At 41.4% G+C, this 17,190-nt stretch overlaps 1 protein-coding gene across 2 annotated transcripts in view; it reads left to right on the top strand.

Moving 5' to 3' along the window:
• The window catches only part of FSHR (follicle stimulating hormone receptor), a 175,736-nt gene extending 162,318 nt beyond the window's left edge, over positions 1–13,418 (top strand). For both annotated transcript variants that reach the window (XM_055328935.1, XM_055328934.1), the window contains 2 exons: positions 7,649–7,834; positions 12,197–13,418. In XM_055328935.1, the coding sequence (XP_055184910.1) occupies positions 7,649–7,834; positions 12,197–13,418 (1,408 nt within the window). The remainder of the gene's footprint in view (positions 1–7,648; positions 7,835–12,196) is intronic.
• Positions 13,419–17,190: the final 3,772 nt, after the last annotated feature.

The raw sequence follows: 17,190 nt of genomic DNA, 5'->3' as shown, positions 1-17,190 counted from the left end.
CCTAACAATGTTGAAACAATTTAGGATTACCAAATCTCTTTAGTGCCAGCCATCATCCCAGTATGTCTCCTGTTAGTATTTTCAGGACTTAAATTCTCAAAACCAGTTACTGCCAAATATAGCATGTGCTGAATGTTAACCAAAGTGACATCTTTAAAAAAAGAAAGTTATTAGACCAGCCTGAAAGAGAAGGATTAAAAACACCAGCTCACAACTAGCCCTCCCCACTTGTCCAGCCCACCAGCCCCAGAACCACATCAATAATAAACCTTCTCAGCTATCCACTGAGCATATTGGGTCATACATGTCCTGCATTTAGTAGATGTTGATTGAGCACCTACTATGTATCTGGTACTATGCTAGGTGTAAGGGATGGAGAGATTTAAAAGTAAACAGTGCCTGCCCTCAAGTATCATTCTGGTCGAGGGACAAATGTTACTGCCCAGAACAACATGCTCTGCAGAAATTTTCCTGAGGTGGCTATAATAACAGAGTAGATGCCCAATAAATCTTTGTCATGTGATACAGTGACTTTAACAGATGAAGTGACAGTATGTGGGGAAGAGAGTGCTTATGCCTGACTTCCTGCAACAGTCACTTCATTCCCTTCCTACTTTCAATCCTTTCTCCTTCCAATGCACTTAACAAGGATTTATAGGCACCTACTATGTGCCAGGCTCAAGGTTCTCAAGACTTACTTTACCTCCACACTTCAATCCCTCCTTCCCAGGTATTTGCATCCTAAGTAGAAAAAGTGCTTTTATGAAGAAACTGAAATCAAACATTAGGTTTCCTGTCCATGCAGAAAGATCATAGCCAGTGAAAAAAGGTAGAGACAGAGAGAATTTTAGGGGAACAGACAGCAAAAGTGGGAATATTTGTAAAGGCTCAAACCACACTCAACACTATGCACTTATCTTTGTCCCTGCTGATAGAAATTTCTCTGGCTTTTTCTTAATCCATGGAGGTACCAGAGAAACATTTTTCTGCCAGTCCCAAACTTGGAAGTGTTGACAGGTCCCAGGTTTACTCACTCCAGCAAGTATCCAGCAAGCTCTAAGTAAACCCTTCTAATAAAGACTTTTACTTACCTGTCACCCAGGAACCACTTTGCTGAAGACTGGCTTTACTGAACTGTGAGTGACTCTACATTTCTCTCCCACCAACCACTCCCTCCTTTCAACATCCACCAACAGAAGATCTGGATCCCAGGACTCTGACAAGATGCCTTAGCCTCACAGCTGCGAAGCCACCTAGTTCTAGCTAATGACAACAGCTCATGTATTTTGTAGCTGTAGAAGGAGGAATCTGCACCACAAGCTAGCTCCGCAACAGTAGCAGGAGGAAAGGCACCAAAGCTTCCCAGGCAGCCTTCCCAATCTAACCCCCAGGCATTCAGGTCAATCCACCCAACATATTACTCTGCTGCTTCTGTCATACGTGTCCATCTCCTTGTAAACTTAGCACAAGGTTGCTCCCTCCCTTGGTGCCTTTGATACTCTCAGTCACATGTAATAGCCTGCTGCAGAAGCACTGTTTTGCTGAACAACCTTGAAAACCAGAGTTCCTCTCTCAGTCTGCCTTGCATGCTTCTCCCTTTAGCATGACTCTCCAGTAAGACTTGCTCTGGCCTCTCATTCCTACTAGGGTTCTAGTAATGAGGCATCTCTGCTCCAAAGACCACTATCTACAAAATAGATTTCCTGAGCCCAGCCCTGTGCTAGATACAATGTGTAATACCAAAAGTATCTTAAATAATCCCAGCTCTCAGAGCATCTGAAATCTGAGCAGACAAAATAAACATACATGAAGAGTCAAGCAATACAAAACAACGGAAGAGATAGCACAAGGTGGGAGATTCTTTGAAACAGCCAGAAGTCAGGGGACATCACAGTTGGCCAGGGTGACCTAGCTTTTCCTTTCTCACCCTTGTTTAGTGTCACTCCCCAGAGTCTCTCCAAACAAAGCAACAATTTTCTGGGTGCTTACTACCTGAAAGGCACTGCTGAGAATGCAAGGAGCCCTCTTCCATCAAAGAGAAAATAAAATGCAAATACCAAGAGCTAGTATGTAAAACAAAGTAAGAGGTGAGCAAGGCATAAAATATACAGAATATATTATGCTATTGCACTCTTAATGGCAGTCAAGGAAAAAATGATGGATAGAATCACAGAGACTTCAGTGGGAGTCTGGGATCTCTATTATGGCATAAAAACTGTCCTAAAACTTAGTGGCTCAAAACAACCATTCCATTTTGTTCATAATCTTGTTTCAGAAATGTGGGTGGCTTGTCACTGATCCATATGATGTCAGCTCAGGTGACTGGGGATCTATGTCCAAGTGGTCCCCTTCACTCACATGCCCTGTGTATTTGTGCTCATTTCTATCTCTCTCCCTCCCTTCCTACACACACACACACACACACACACACACACACACACACGTGCGCGCGCACGCGCGTGGACATAGATCGTCTCATCCCCTGGGACCTCTACACACAGCTCAGACTTTTCCCAGCATGGCTGTCTCAGGGCATTCGGAGTTCTTTCATGGCAGCTTAGGGCTCTGTGAGACCAATATAGAAGCTGTCAGAGCTCTTAAAGTCAAGATCCAGAGCTGGTAAAGCAACACTTTCATCATACTCTATTATAGTCCAAAGACATCACAGTGCAGCCTGAATTCAAGGGAAGGCAAGTAGACCCTGGATGGGAAGAGTGTAAAGAATTTGCAGTCATCTTTAATCTACCGCAGTCTCTGAGATAAGAAGAGAGCACAGCATGGGATATAAAAATTTGTTTATTTTTAGAAATCTTAATTTAATGTGAATTTTTTATATTCTGAACTCAAGGGGGGAATGTAACTAGAAAAAATAGTCCTCTGTTTTATATTGCTTGCTTTTAAAAATATGAAAATTTTCATGGCAGGTAATGATTGCCCTGGCGTAAATTGTTCCTGAAGGACTTTTTTTATGCCTTCATCTCATTCCTCAGATGGAGCCTTGAACTGTTTTAGACAAAATGAGTAGTCTGCTTCCTTTCACATGTGAGGGGGTTGGGAGGAGAAAAGCCAGTTGAAACAAGAAATTGGACACAGAGACCAGAGTGAGTGTCAGTAGCAGAATCGGTCAGTGTAGCAATTGTGTGAAGACAGAAATTAGAAGAGATTTTCTAGGGCAGAAAAGAACGTTGAGAAGCTCTGGAACAATGGGAAGTGTAAGTGGAGAACAGGCCACGACAGCTGGATCATTGAGCAGTGGAGAATGAATACTTAGCACAGGGACAAAGGTTCTTGGATCAGACTCTTGTTTCCAGGAACCCCAGCTCTGAAAATTGTAATGCTTAGGAAATAACTAGAAATGATACCTTGGAACACCAGACCTTTTACCCCATGGTGATAGCAATGAATGTTGTGAGAAGTTAAGTTCCAGACATATGTGGAAAATAAAGCCAAGATATTCTGCTGAGGGTTTGCATATGAAGTATGAGAGTATGAGAGGGGCCAGACATGCCTTTCAAGTTTTTGCATTAACAACTGGAAAAGTGCCAAGTGGAGCAGGTTTAGGGGGACAATCAGGTGTCTGATTTTTAATATCCAAAGTTTGGCCTTCCCATCAGACATCTAAATAGAGATTTTAAGGAGGCAGCTGAATTTAAGAGCCTGCAGTTTGGGAGAGAAGGATAGTCTAGGGATAAATATAAGTGGTCCATCAACAGAAAATGAGGTTTAAGCTGTAAGACTAGATGAATAAACCTACAGATTAAGTGAAAACAGAGGAAAGAAGTCTAGGCCCTGAGCTCATAGATACTCCAACAGTTGGTGGTCAGGGAGGAAACCTGTGAAGCAGCATCCAAAGCGTTAGGAGATAAATATTACTAGATATAATGCAAGTCACCAGGAAAATTTTAAACTGCTCAATTTGTATGTACCTATAATTTTTCATATATATGAATATATATAACAAAAATGACAAAACTGAAAGTAATAGCATACAAGTCCAAAAACATAGTTGGAGATTTTAATCACTTCTCTCAGTAGTGATAGAATAAGCAAGCAAAAAATCAGTAAGCAGGGCAGCCCGGGTGGCTCAGCGGTTTAGCCCCGCCTTCAGCCCAGGGTGTGATCCTGGAGACCCAGGATCGAGTCCCGAGTCGGGCTCCCTGCATGGAGCTTGCTTCTCCCTCTGCCCGTGTCTCTGCCTCTCTCTCTGTCTGTGTCTCTCATGAATAAATAAATAAAATATTTAAAAAGAAAAATCAGTAAGCACAGAGAAGTATTTGAATGACAGATGCCAAGTTTACCAAATTTGTTGGAACTAACAAGGAAAGGATTAAGTGAAATATATATAGGTATTACATAAAGGTAACCATTACCTCCACTACCTCTCAAATGTAAATTTGCCCAAATATCAAGCAGAGGATAAGCAGTCCAGGGATTAGCATTGGTAGGTAACCAACCAAGTCCTAAATCTAGGACTTGAGGACCAATTGAGTAGAAGCTGGAAATTTGCCCAAATATCAAGCAGAGGATAAGCAGTCCAGGGATTAGCATTGGTAGGTAACCAACCAAGTCCTAAATCTAGGACTTGAGGACCAATTGAGTAGAAGCTGGATCCTCAGCAGATCTAGTGACAGTTGGAGTCATTAGATAAACTGTGGAGGACAGATGAGAAATACTTTAGCTTTTACTCCTCCTCTTACCCTCCAGTCTCCCACCAGTTTCATTTGCTGAACCCAACTGAAAGCTGACTGACAAGGTGGTATCTAGGAAATGGAAACTGTGGAGGCCACCCCTCCTGCAGTGCAGAGCATAGAGAAGGGCACAGATTGTATGTTAGAGAAACCGGACAAATGATCCACACAGCACATCCAGGGCAATCATTGAAGAGTTTTAACCAGGAAGTCACAATTTGATTGGGTTATAATTTTGTAAAAATGCCGATCTGCAGTGTAAAAATTACATTGGAAAGAGAAAGAGAGAGAGATGGTTGTGATGGGGTTTATTTATTTATTTATTTATTTGTCAACTTGACTAGGCTTTGGGATGCCCAGACAGCAAGGTACCCAAACATTTCTGGGTCTACCTATGAGACTGTTTCCAGAAGAGATTAGCATTTGAATCAGTAGACTAAGTAAAGGAAGATCTCATTCTCCAAAATGGGTGGGCATCATTCAATCAGTTGAGGGCCCAAAAACAACAAAAAGGCAGAGAAAAGACACATTTACTTGCTTTAATCTGAAGCTGGAAAATCTATCTTCTCTGGCCATCAGACATTGGAGTTCCTGGTTCTTGAGGCTTTCCACACTGGGACTTAGACCAGTGGCCTCCCTGTTCATAGGCCTTTGGACTTGGACTCAATTATACCACCAGCTTTCTGAATTCTCCAGCTTACAGATGGCATGTCACAGAATTTCTCAGTCTCCATAATCCCATGAGGCAATTCTCATAATAAATCTATCTCTTTATATCCTATTGGTTCTATTTCCCTGGAGAACCCTGAGGAATGCCATGGTCACAAGAATAGTTATGAGAATACTGACTTTGTCTAGGTGACTTAAACTAAAGCAGTGGAAGAGTAATTTGATTTGAAACAGATGTAAAGTCAGGCCTAAAAAGACAAAAAACCCAATGTCCAACTGAGGCAGAGGGAGGAATCAAGGACTTCTTCCAATTTCCATCTTGAACAACAGGGGGAAATGGAGGAGTCATTTGCTGATATGGGAAAAACAAAAGGAGGAACATACCTACATAGAAGGTAGTAAATTCAGTTTTAATACCTGAAAGTCATCAAAATAGTGGGGTCTGATGGACAACTGATTATCTGGGCCTGGGGTGCAGAAGTAGGATCTGAGCTGGGATATATATTCAGAAACCATCAGCCTATCTCTGGTATCTGAAACCAAGGACATGGGTAAGATCACCTGAGAAAGTTATATACAGTCAGAAGTGACTTAAGGTTGGAGAAACTCCAATATTTAAAGGAAAGATAGAGGAGAAAGGATAACAAAATACAGGTCAAAGAAGACATCAGAAAAAATTAAATAGAATGTGATGCCATGAAAACGTCTTATCGAGGAAGAATGAATGTTTTACATGTAAAACATAACTGAGAAATCGAGAAGCTTAGAATGAAGATAGGACCTTGGTGAGTATTTCTCTAGGGGTTGGGAAGAAATCAGATTGGATTATAAGAAAATAGCTGTCAGTAGCAGGTACTGGTGTCATTATTTTATGTTTAATTGGGAAATGGAGGTGACAAATAGAGAAGCAGTTAGGGGTGAGTTTCACTTGATCTTAGCCAAAAGGCCGAGAAGCGATAGGGGTGGGTTTCATTGGATAACAGGAAGTATTAAGGATTTTTGAGAAAGCAAATGAATGATGCAATGACAACAAGGTTTGGAGAATGTAATTTTCACCAGACCGTGAGAACATATGGCATAGCAAAAATATTTTCATACACCCAAGTTTCATTGCTCTAAGTACCCAATGCTTTGACTTATAGGAAATGCAGACATTAAAAGATTCTCCTTTGCCATGTATATCCAAGTGCCCTGAGATGAGTCCAACCTGGTCATCACTTGCTACCACCACCCCATCAGAAGCACTCCTTCACTAACCTGCTGGCCCCAACAGGTCTAAGCTGGTACCATTTAAAGCTCCTTCCTCCCACTGGCTAGTCTTGGTTGTTTTGGGAGTTACAGCTGCTAATCATGCTGCCAGAAAGTACCCAATGTCACTGGTGCAGTTGCCAGAAAGAATAGGACTTCAGAGCCCTCCAGGGATATGGACCTGATTAAACTGTCCACTTTGGGGGGCCCTTCATGTAGATCCCCTCTGCTTTGCTCAGGCAGAGACTCCTACAAAGCAAGAATAACTATGTACGAGAGACAGAGAAGTTTACTGAGAATTGCTGCCAGTCATTAAGTGCTGTCCATTGGCCAGGAAGTTTCTTGTGTACTTTTAAATCATTTAGTTGTCCCAACAGCCCTCTGGGGTAGCTACGATTATTACCATTCCTATTTTATGGCTGAGGAAACAGACACGGAGAAATGACAGTACTTTACCAAGGTCACAAATCTAATAGGTAGGGGAGCAGGGTACATACATGGGCTAGTCTGGCTGTCGTTACCACCATTCTCTATCACCACTTTGACTTTGTACCAAGGGTGCCTCTACTGCCTACCAGATTCTTCTTCCCCTTATGGTGCTTTTCCTTCTTACTTTTCTAAAATTTGGCCACAGGTTCTACACCAGCTCATCACAAATATTTTTATAGCTGACTTTATGGTGGGGAGGAAATGGCTTTCATCTCTTGAGCCTATGTAAATTAATGGATACCTATTTCAAGACAGACTATAGAAGGAGAGATGGCTAAAGTTAAGCCCCAGGTCAGGCAGGATGAGAGTATATCCAGGTATCTTGAGAGGCCTGTTATCTACATCCTCCTATTCAAACACAAAGGCCAGGCCTCCAGGAAACCAAATGTCCTCGTAGCTACATATTGATCTGACTGAGGTATGTTGGATCAACTGGTATCTCCCTCCTCACCCATGTAAGAATATCACTACTGCGTCTGCCATTTTGCCTGCTAATCAAGCAGAAAATTTTAGGTCCATAATAATCAAGTTATATTTACATTTTATACTTCTAGAGACATTTCAAGAACCAGGATCCATTCCCTGCCTAGCTATGGATTAGAAAATCTCAAGAAGTTCCGGGCCAGGTCAACATACAACTTGAAAAAGCTTCCCAGTCTGGAGAAGTTTGTCGCCCTCATGGAGGCCAGCCTCACCTACCCTAGCCATTGCTGTGCCTTTGCAAACTGGAGACGGCAAATGTGAGTCTTCCTATGTCCATCCCTTGAGCCCCACTTGGGCATTTTGGTGCGCAACTTCTATTTATCTGTGGCATGAAGTGAATCCACTTACAGAGACCACCCTGATAAAAGCCCGTAGGCATATTCTAAATCAAAACTTCAGTATTGTGAAGGGTTTCCAATTTTCTTGAAATGGGCTCACAGCAGAGGTCTACCCACAATGGTAGATAATCTTCCAAATATTAAATGAGGCAACATGAAAAACACCAATTATAGTGCCTGACTCATAGCTGATACTTAATGAGTATTTTTCCCTTTTTTCTTATGGATTTATTTTTCAAGTCCCACACTCTGCCACCTATACATGTTCCAGGGACCATACAAGTCAACTTTGGAGGGGAGAAGCATAAATGCCCTACCAGACACTGATGCGCACATACACAATACATCCCAACCCCTCCAAGACTCCTTAATCCATCTTTGGATCTTAGCACCTCACAGGGAGGACTCAGATTGGGACATCTGTTCACTTTGGCTTTCAAGGCTGGTCAAATTTGAAGAAGCCCAGAAAAGAGGGTAATCCAGACAGAGACAAAACCCAGGAGGCAACTGGTAAAAAAGATGAGGTAATCAGAGAGGATCTGGAGAGAAAGTGGAGAGGGACTCTTTTGGAGATTGCATATAAATGTTTCAGACATTTAAAGGATCCAGGGCATGTAGAATGCACTGGGTAGGAGGAGTTCTCAAAGCCTGCACCCTCCCCTGAGCTCACTAACACAGTCCATACCACACACTCACACTCAGGTGATGCCTTGCCGCACTCTTGAATAGCACCACAGCACTAATAGAGCTTCCCTGTGTCATTTCACTGTATGTTACAGTCTCCTCTATTGAACAACCTTCACACACGTTCACCCGCCCATGTAGACTTAGCCCCTTCTCAAAAGCAAGATAAAAACAAAACAAAGAACAGTATATACCTAAAATGTTTTCAAAGTAACTAGAAGCCCACACTCACACCCATTCCAAAGATTTGCAGACAAGGGGCTACTTTTCAGAAATACCATGTATCAGTGAGAAACAATCCAGAATTGGACACTTCTCACACATTAGCTCAAGGGCCCAGGAATTTCTTCCTGATGATTACAAGGTGGAAGGGCTTAGGCTGGGGAGCAAGGTTTGCCTCTTTTATATTCCAGACAAGTTATTCCAGCCAGGGCAAGAAAGATACCAATTTACCAAAGAAAACCCTGGAACTCAATGCCCTTCAGGACCAATCTCCGAAGTTGTCAAGATCATTGTAAGAACTGCATGTTATATGCTGTCTGGCCCAGTGCTAACACACTACAGGAATATGTTACCTACCTGCATTGCTCAGATTCCTCTGGTCTTGCCACCCCATGGTAACATAGAGGCAGCTTCAGGGTTCCCCCTAACCAGAAATTTCCAGGTGTGTCTAACGTTGTCCTATGACTTGAAGCCTTCCTTGATTGCCCCCAAATCACCTGGCTCTCATCCTTGCTAGGTCCCTATTGTAATTTACCATCAGGGCCTGTCTGGTACAGCAAAGGAGAGGTCTACCCCTTTCCTAGGAAGAGATGCCAAAACAGAGTAACAAAAATTGCAGTGAGCATTGAGTTTTTATATTTAACAAACTCACAAACACAAAATAGTTCTGATATTCATGAGTTAACTACAAGATTTTTTTAATGATGTCATTTCATTGTATACCCTAGATGTGGTTTAGTAATGACATTCAAGTTTAAAGTTGTATGATGCAATTGTTCTTCCAATCCTCATTTGGCAACAATGCCCAAGATGTAAATGTTAGGTCCTTGTGACTGTGAGGTTTTGGTCAACAGCCCTCCTGGACTTTCACCAAAAGACCTTATTAACACACCTTATTTGTCCTTGAACCATATAGCTCTTTGTGAGAGTTCTACCCTCAACTTGTAATGTTATTTTGTTCATTTTGTGATGCTAGTTTTATTTAGGCCTTTCCTAATTAGATTTTAACTAGATTTCCAACTAGATTTTAAATTGGTGCACTGTGGCATATACATCTAAGTACCCACTCAGGGCCTGGACCCCAACATAAACTCAGTAAGTAACCACTGTCATCTTCTTGGTATTACTCATATTCACTGAGTTCTCACTGCCTGGCCCCATGATATTTCCCAACTTTATCTCATATAATTCTCATAAAGGCAATAGTATTTTTATTCCCTCCTCACAGAAGCAAAAACAGAGGCTCGGAGACAGTAAATAACTTGACCAACACCAACCAAACTTAGATCCAAACCTTCTGCTTCGTTTCCAAAACCTAGCCTCTGGGCCATTCTACTACACACATCCTAAGAATCTGTTCATTGGTTTATCTGGGTTCAAGAATTCCCAACTCTTTATGATGCTTATTATTTGCTAAAGTATTGCAGAAGCAAGACTACTGTCTCTCATTTCTATTTTTGTTTCTATCCTTTTCTAAGAGATATACATTGTTTACCTTTTCTATATTCATGTGGTTGGGTCATTTCTGTTTCAGGAAAGGGAAGCATCAATATTTAAAATATGTTAGCAGCATTATCAACATTAAGAATCTTCACAGAAGCCAACTAAGCCCCAGGAAGTGAAGCGGTCTCTAGATGATTAAGTCAGATCTAGTTTACCGAACGGAATTGTCATCTGTAGGCACCAGATTACTTACTTTCTATTCTTTCAATTGGGCTGCTACTAATCCAATGACAGGGTTCAGGAGTCACAAGTTAGATGAAGGACTACAGTGATTGTCCTGTCCTCCCTGGGCCCATCTCTGAGCCTTGCCTCACTTTTCTGGTAAGATCTCGGACAAAAACCAAAAGATTTTTCTGGCTTTTTCAATTACATGTACACTATTGTTTTGCTCCTTTAATGCAACCTGGGAGTGATATGAGAAGCCCAACCAGTTCCTAAAATGAAAGATGACACGTTATCCAGGATTAAATCCTTTCCTATCTTTGGCATCACCAGGATTAAAAAAGAGAAAGAGAGACCCTTTGGCCAAGAGACAATGACTTCCTGGCAATTCAATTCACTTCCCAGAAGGGAATAAAGAAAGGAAAGCACACTCCCTAGCCTTTTCTCATAGAGGTTGATGGGGAAAAGTTTAGTCCGTATATGTCATAACACTTAACCAGGACCCCTCCTTCAGAATCAAATGCAAACTTTACCTCCTCTACTCCCCCAACTACTCTCTCCTTATGGAGAGGGAATTCTTTGAAGGATTTAACACTCATTTCCCTACTTATATGAGATCATGTTAGGGTTTGAGAGAAAAAGTCACTTAACATTGCTGTGGGTTTGGCTCTCAGGAAGGGAAAGTGGGAGAAAGTTTGTGTTTATGTGAATTTTTTTTCCATCCAGAAGAGACTCGGTGTAAAACATCTCTTTTCCTCTAGCCTTTGCTTCAAAACAGAACTATTACCCCCTGTCTTTACAAGCACTAATCATCCATATGGATAGAATATTTGTCATTTGGCTTTTGTTCAAATCCCTTCCAAAAATACCTCTATTCTGTTGACTAGGCCTCTTGTACATTTGAGTTAAAAGGAAAAACCAAGATAGGAAAGTGACCCCAAGAAGACCAAGCTCCCCCAGGGAATGAGTTATAATCTGAGAATGAATTAGATTCTCCCTTGCATTCTTATGTTTGCTCTCTCAGCACTCACTAGGTAATTATTTAATATGCAAAACCCAGATTTACCTTGTAGGCCAACATATACCTGAGGCCTAGTGTGGCTCCTGGCAAGTAAGCTAATAGAGAAGGGGATCCTGAGGAACCTTTTGGGCTAATCAGCAGATCTCCCACCTGTCTGAGTACCAGAGAGCTAAAGAGAGGCCCTGGCTGGGAACTGACCATAGACTCTGCTTCTCTGCTTCATGTAGATAAAAGCAGCAAGTAAGTTCTCATTTCAGTTAGAAAACAGTCCAGATCTTCCAGCAAGTGGAGTAGAGAGTAGAGGAATAGCATTATATCCTACTCAGGCATATTAACAGATAGCTGAATAAGGGGAAGGCAAAGGGTGGAGTAGATATAAGGTCTGTAAATTATTTGCACTTAACAGCAAAGCTTAGCTAGTCCCAGGCGCCTTCCTCCCACATTCAGGTTGTGGCCAGATGGTTTCCCCAGTGGGCCATCCAACTCTAGGAATATATACACATGTCATTCTGTTCATTTACAGTAAGCACCATTAACCCTTGAGCTTAGCCTCAAGGGCAGACAGACTGAGAAGAGAAAAAAAAAATTCAGGAAGAAACCCCATCATTTCTATCCTGGGCAGAAACAGTGATGTATTTGCCATTCCGGACCCAGGATGCTGATTCTGTTCCTTTTTTGTATTTTTCTAGCTCTGAGCTTCATCCGATTTGCAACAAATCTATTTTAAGACGAGAAATTGAGGATATGACTCAGGCTAGGGGTCAGAGAATCTCTTTGGCAGAAGACGAGGAATCCAGTTACGCCAAAGGATTTGACATGTACAGTGAATCTGACTATGACTTATGCAATGAAGTGGTTGATGTGACTTGCTCCCCTAAGCCAGATGCATTCAATCCATGTGAAGATATCATGGGGCATGATATTCTCAGAGTCTTGATATGGTTTATTAGCATCCTGGCCATCACAGGGAATATCATTGTGTTGGTGATCCTGATTACCAGCCAATACAAACTCACAGTCCCCCGGTTCCTTATGTGCAACCTGGCCTTTGCCGATCTCTGCATTGGAATCTACCTGCTGCTCATAGCATCAGTTGATATCTACACCAAAAGCCAGTACCACAACTATGCCATTGACTGGCAAACTGGAGCAGGCTGTGATGCTGCTGGCTTTTTCACAGTCTTTGCCAGTGAGCTCTCAGTCTATACTCTCACAGCCATAACACTGGAAAGATGGCACACCATCACCCATGCCATGCAGCTAGAGTGCAAAGTGCAGCTCCGCCACGCTGCCGGGGTCATGCTGCTCGGCTGGATCTTTGCTTTTGCAGTTGCGCTCTTTCCCATCTTTGGCATCAGCAGCTACATGAAGGTGAGCATCTGCCTGCCCATGGATATTGACAGCCCCGTGTCACAACTGTATGTTATGTCCCTCCTTGTGCTCAATGTCCTAGCCTTTGTGGTCATCTGTGGCTGCTATGCTCACATCTACCTCACAGTGAGAAACCCCAACATCGTGTCCTCCTCTAGTGATACCAAGATTGCCAAGCGCATGGCCATGCTCATCTTCACAGACTTCCTCTGCATGGCACCCATATCCTTCTTTGCCATCTCTGCTTCCCTCAAGGTGCCCCTCATCACTGTGTCCAAGTCAAAGATCCTCCTGGTCCTGTTCTATCCCATCAATTCCTGTGCCAACCCCTTCCTCTATGCCATCTTCACTAAGAACTTCCGCAGGGATTTCTTCATCTTGCTGAGCAAGTTTGGCTGCTATGAAATCCAAGCTCAGACTTATAGAACAGAAACTTTATCCACTGCCCACAACTCCCATCTGAGAAATGGCCACTGCCCTCCAGCTCCCAGGGTTACCAATTATACGCTTGTCCCTCTAAGCCATTTAGCCCAGAACTAAAACATTATGTGCAAATGTAGCTCAGTGTTGAATGATAATTGAAGTCTCACCTTTGAAGTATATGCTATGGCATAGCTGACAGAGTACTTCTATATTCTTCATCCAATTTAATCTTCCTGGCACACCTAAAAGGCAAATTGCTCAGGAACTATTACTCCATGTGATCAATTAGGGAGCTCAAGTAGTAACAACATTCATAATTAAAATAATACTACATTACCTTTGTTTTATGCTTTATAATGTTCACAGTGCTTTTGTTCAGATCATCTCAACTGATCTCTATAAAAGTCCTATTAAATAGGGAAAACAGGGATTGTTCTTGGAGTTTTATAGACAAACTAAGACTCAAAGGATTAAGTGACTTATTCCAAATGGCTTGGCTTATACGAGTCATTAGATGTTCTGGTTTCCAAAGAACTTCCAAGGGAAGCAGCACAATATTCATTCATTCATTCAACAAATATTTACCCAATACCTATGTGGTGGCTTTGTTATGTGTCAACTTAAATAGACTGAACTACATTACCCAGAATTCCCTTATATGTTTCCCATCAAGGTGGGCCACAGGGAAGATTCTTGGGAAAAGTGATCAAGGGAAGCTCTAGCCATTTTGTCACTCTTATACTTTGTTGCTGATCAGCTGACTTAGCTCACTGCTATGAAACAGCTACAGGACCTGCAAGGCTCCACCTTCCCCTGGATCCTCCCCTTCAGGTTCTCTGACTCCTGGGCCAAGTATATGTGTTTCATTCCATGATGAAGAACCCTAGTTTCTGCAGAATTCTTTTATGAACAAGGTGAGAGGGAACAAGATGGAAATGGAGCTCAGTTTGATCTCATGGTGTTCCAGCTCATGCTGTGGCTTCCAGCATGCTTGTCATCTTCCCTTTATCACTGCCTCTTCTGTGGACTCCAGCATCAAATGTAGATATGACATCCTTACAGGGATTTGCGTAACTAATCTCCAAAATTGAATTAGCCAATTCCCTGTAACAGATATTTATCACACACACACATGCATGCATGCCTGCCTGCTCTGTTTCTTTAGGTGAACCCTAATTCACAAAAGATAAAGCTATTATATGCCATACCTATAGGTTATAATATTAAGAACATAGCAGCTTTAAAATCAGAACTGAGATTTTATCCTAAATCTATGGTAAGTCAAGATACCACCTCTCCAGGCTCCATTTCTTCCTCTGTTAACTGGAGTTGGTTGTAATTCCCACCCATTAGGCTTATTGTAAGAATTAGGTAAGAAAATGGATACTAACAGGCTTTTCTCCCTTCAGACCAGTACCTGGACTAGTGTCCAGTTCTCCTGACCCTTGATCTAGAACTCATTCCATTATACCATATTGTTCCTGATAAATAACTATACTTTCCATACCTATTTTCATGAAAGACACCATCTGGATAGCCTAGATCATAAATACCAATCATAAAAACCTTCAAGTACTGTGCCATGACCACTTCACAAAGCTTTGAGTCTCCTGAGTATCCCCTTTCCATGTTAAAGCCAATCCTTTCTCTTCTTGCCCTATGGCAAACATTTCATAAGTTGGTCCCAGATACATTAACAAGGAGGTCCTTATAGGGCTAGAAGAAAAAGTAATCATCTCTGTATGTACCATTTTGATCTGTTGTGAGCATCAGGTGAAAAATAGAATGATTATCTTTTTAGAAATAGTCTAGACCTATGGTATTCAGTACAGTACCCCCTGACTACACATGGCTACTGAGCACTGAAAATATGGCTAGCTCGTATTCAGACATGCTAGAAGTACAAAAGGCAACTTGATTTCAAATAGTACCAAAAAATGAAATAACTGATGTATCTTAGTAATTTTTAATACTGACTACCAGTTAGAACAATAGTATTTCAGATACATAGAGATAAATGTATTTAAAACTAACTTCATCTATTTCTTTTTGCACTTTTTAAATAGGGCTACTAGAACATTTGAAATTACATACGGGGGTCATATTTGTGGCTCATGTTATATTTCTGCTGGAGGACACTAGTCTAGTACTACATGAAAAGAAAGCATTTTCCTCCCTGGTCCGCATACCAGTTTGCCACACTATTAGGCTGTCCCAGCTCCATCTGCAGTTATATTTCTTCCTTGTTTTTGTCCAAAGGGAATAGGTTTCTGAATTGGATTCACAAGCAAGTAGAAGCTAAATTTAAACGTAGATACAATACTAATTATTTCACAACATAGCTGTGGATGACACACTGGTTTAACAGTGGTTCTGAAAGGCAAGAATATGTTTAGAGAAAAATACACAACAAGAGAAGCTCATAAGACTTTTGTTCCATCACTCTATCACTACAACACTTCCTGGTAAGAGATAAGATTTTTCTCAAAAAAGCAAACATATCTATAGGGTGCTAAATTTAGTGCTTTAAACTCTTAAGTCTTAAGGGGAAAACTCCTGTATTTCCTGTATTTGAATAAAAACAGTTGGAGTCCAGTGGAGTCCAGTGTCTCAATCACTCTTTTCCCATAAAAAAATGATTATATAGGTAACACCTCTAGATTGTGCTTCCTGGAGTAATGCTTCAGTCCCAGAGTACTAATTCAGATTTTAAATACACACACACACACACACACACACACACACACTAAAAGAAATTAAAATGTTATCCCAGGTTGTTTTTATAAAACTTTTATTTCAAACCTCTAACACCACAGAGGACCTGTATCTCCCAATGATTTTTCAATTCCCATAATTCCAGAGGTGATATTCAAAATATTATTAACTGTCAGAGCCCAGGTACTGATCTCTCAGAATGAACACTGACTGTCAATAACTCATTTGGCCATCCTTGTGTAAATTGGGTGACTGGCAGTCCTGCCTAAGTTTCTCTCCCACGCTCTGACCTCAACCTGAACCTGCTCCCATGACTCTCTCAAACTTTTACCTACCACAAATTCCTTCAGTCCCATCCTGGCTCACCCCTCATATTACTGTCCCCTCCATCATCACTCCAGATTCTCTTTCACTGCCTAAGATGCAGTCAGACAATGTACAATCCTCCTCAGAGGGATCAGTATAGAGGCTGAATGAGTACATCCAGAAGCTTTTAGTGAGGAGAATGAAGTGATGAATGAGGCACACAGATTAATACAATTTTTAACTTGCTATATACAGAAACAGTACTGGTGGGGGGAGGAAGGCATGGCACGCAAAATTGTATTTTACTACAGAGCTCAGTGTGTGTTAAACATGGAGAACCTTTCAGACCTTTTTTTCTGGAAGGGATGCATGGAAGGAGTAATCAAACAAGAAGAAAGGCTCTTCTGTACTTGCATCACCAATACGCTGTAGATCTTATCAGAATTGACACTCTGCCTTTAGTCATCCAGCATCATATACCATTCATTAGAAAATCAGGAAAAGATTACTGAAACCATTTTTTTTACTCTAGTGTGATGGCCATAAGCTTTGGATTCACTAAGTATTTTATTAGGAAAGTTTATAAAGACAATCAAGGAATGAACTTTCAGCTTCTGGATAGTAAAGGGCATTGGAGAAAGCCACGTAAATAGAATGCTTTGTCTATTTAATATGTGACATTAAAGAAACTAAAAGTTAGCATAAAATAAAAGCCCAACCATGAGGTTGTGCTTGCTAGTTCCCATCTAAATGGTTTTAGCTCAGGTAGCAGAAATCCCAACTAAAAATAGCTTAAACAATAAAGCCGATTACATAAGATGCTCCAGACTTGGATGAGCAGCTCAGTGGTCTCAAGGATCCAGGATCT

The sequence above is a fragment of the Nyctereutes procyonoides genome, unplaced genomic scaffold (assembly GCF_905146905.1).
Source record: "Nyctereutes procyonoides isolate TBG_1078 unplaced genomic scaffold, NYPRO_anot_genome, whole genome shotgun sequence".
NCBI lineage: Eukaryota > Metazoa > Chordata > Mammalia > Carnivora > Canidae > Nyctereutes > Nyctereutes procyonoides.
This window is presented reverse-complemented; position numbering and strand designations above follow the sequence as displayed.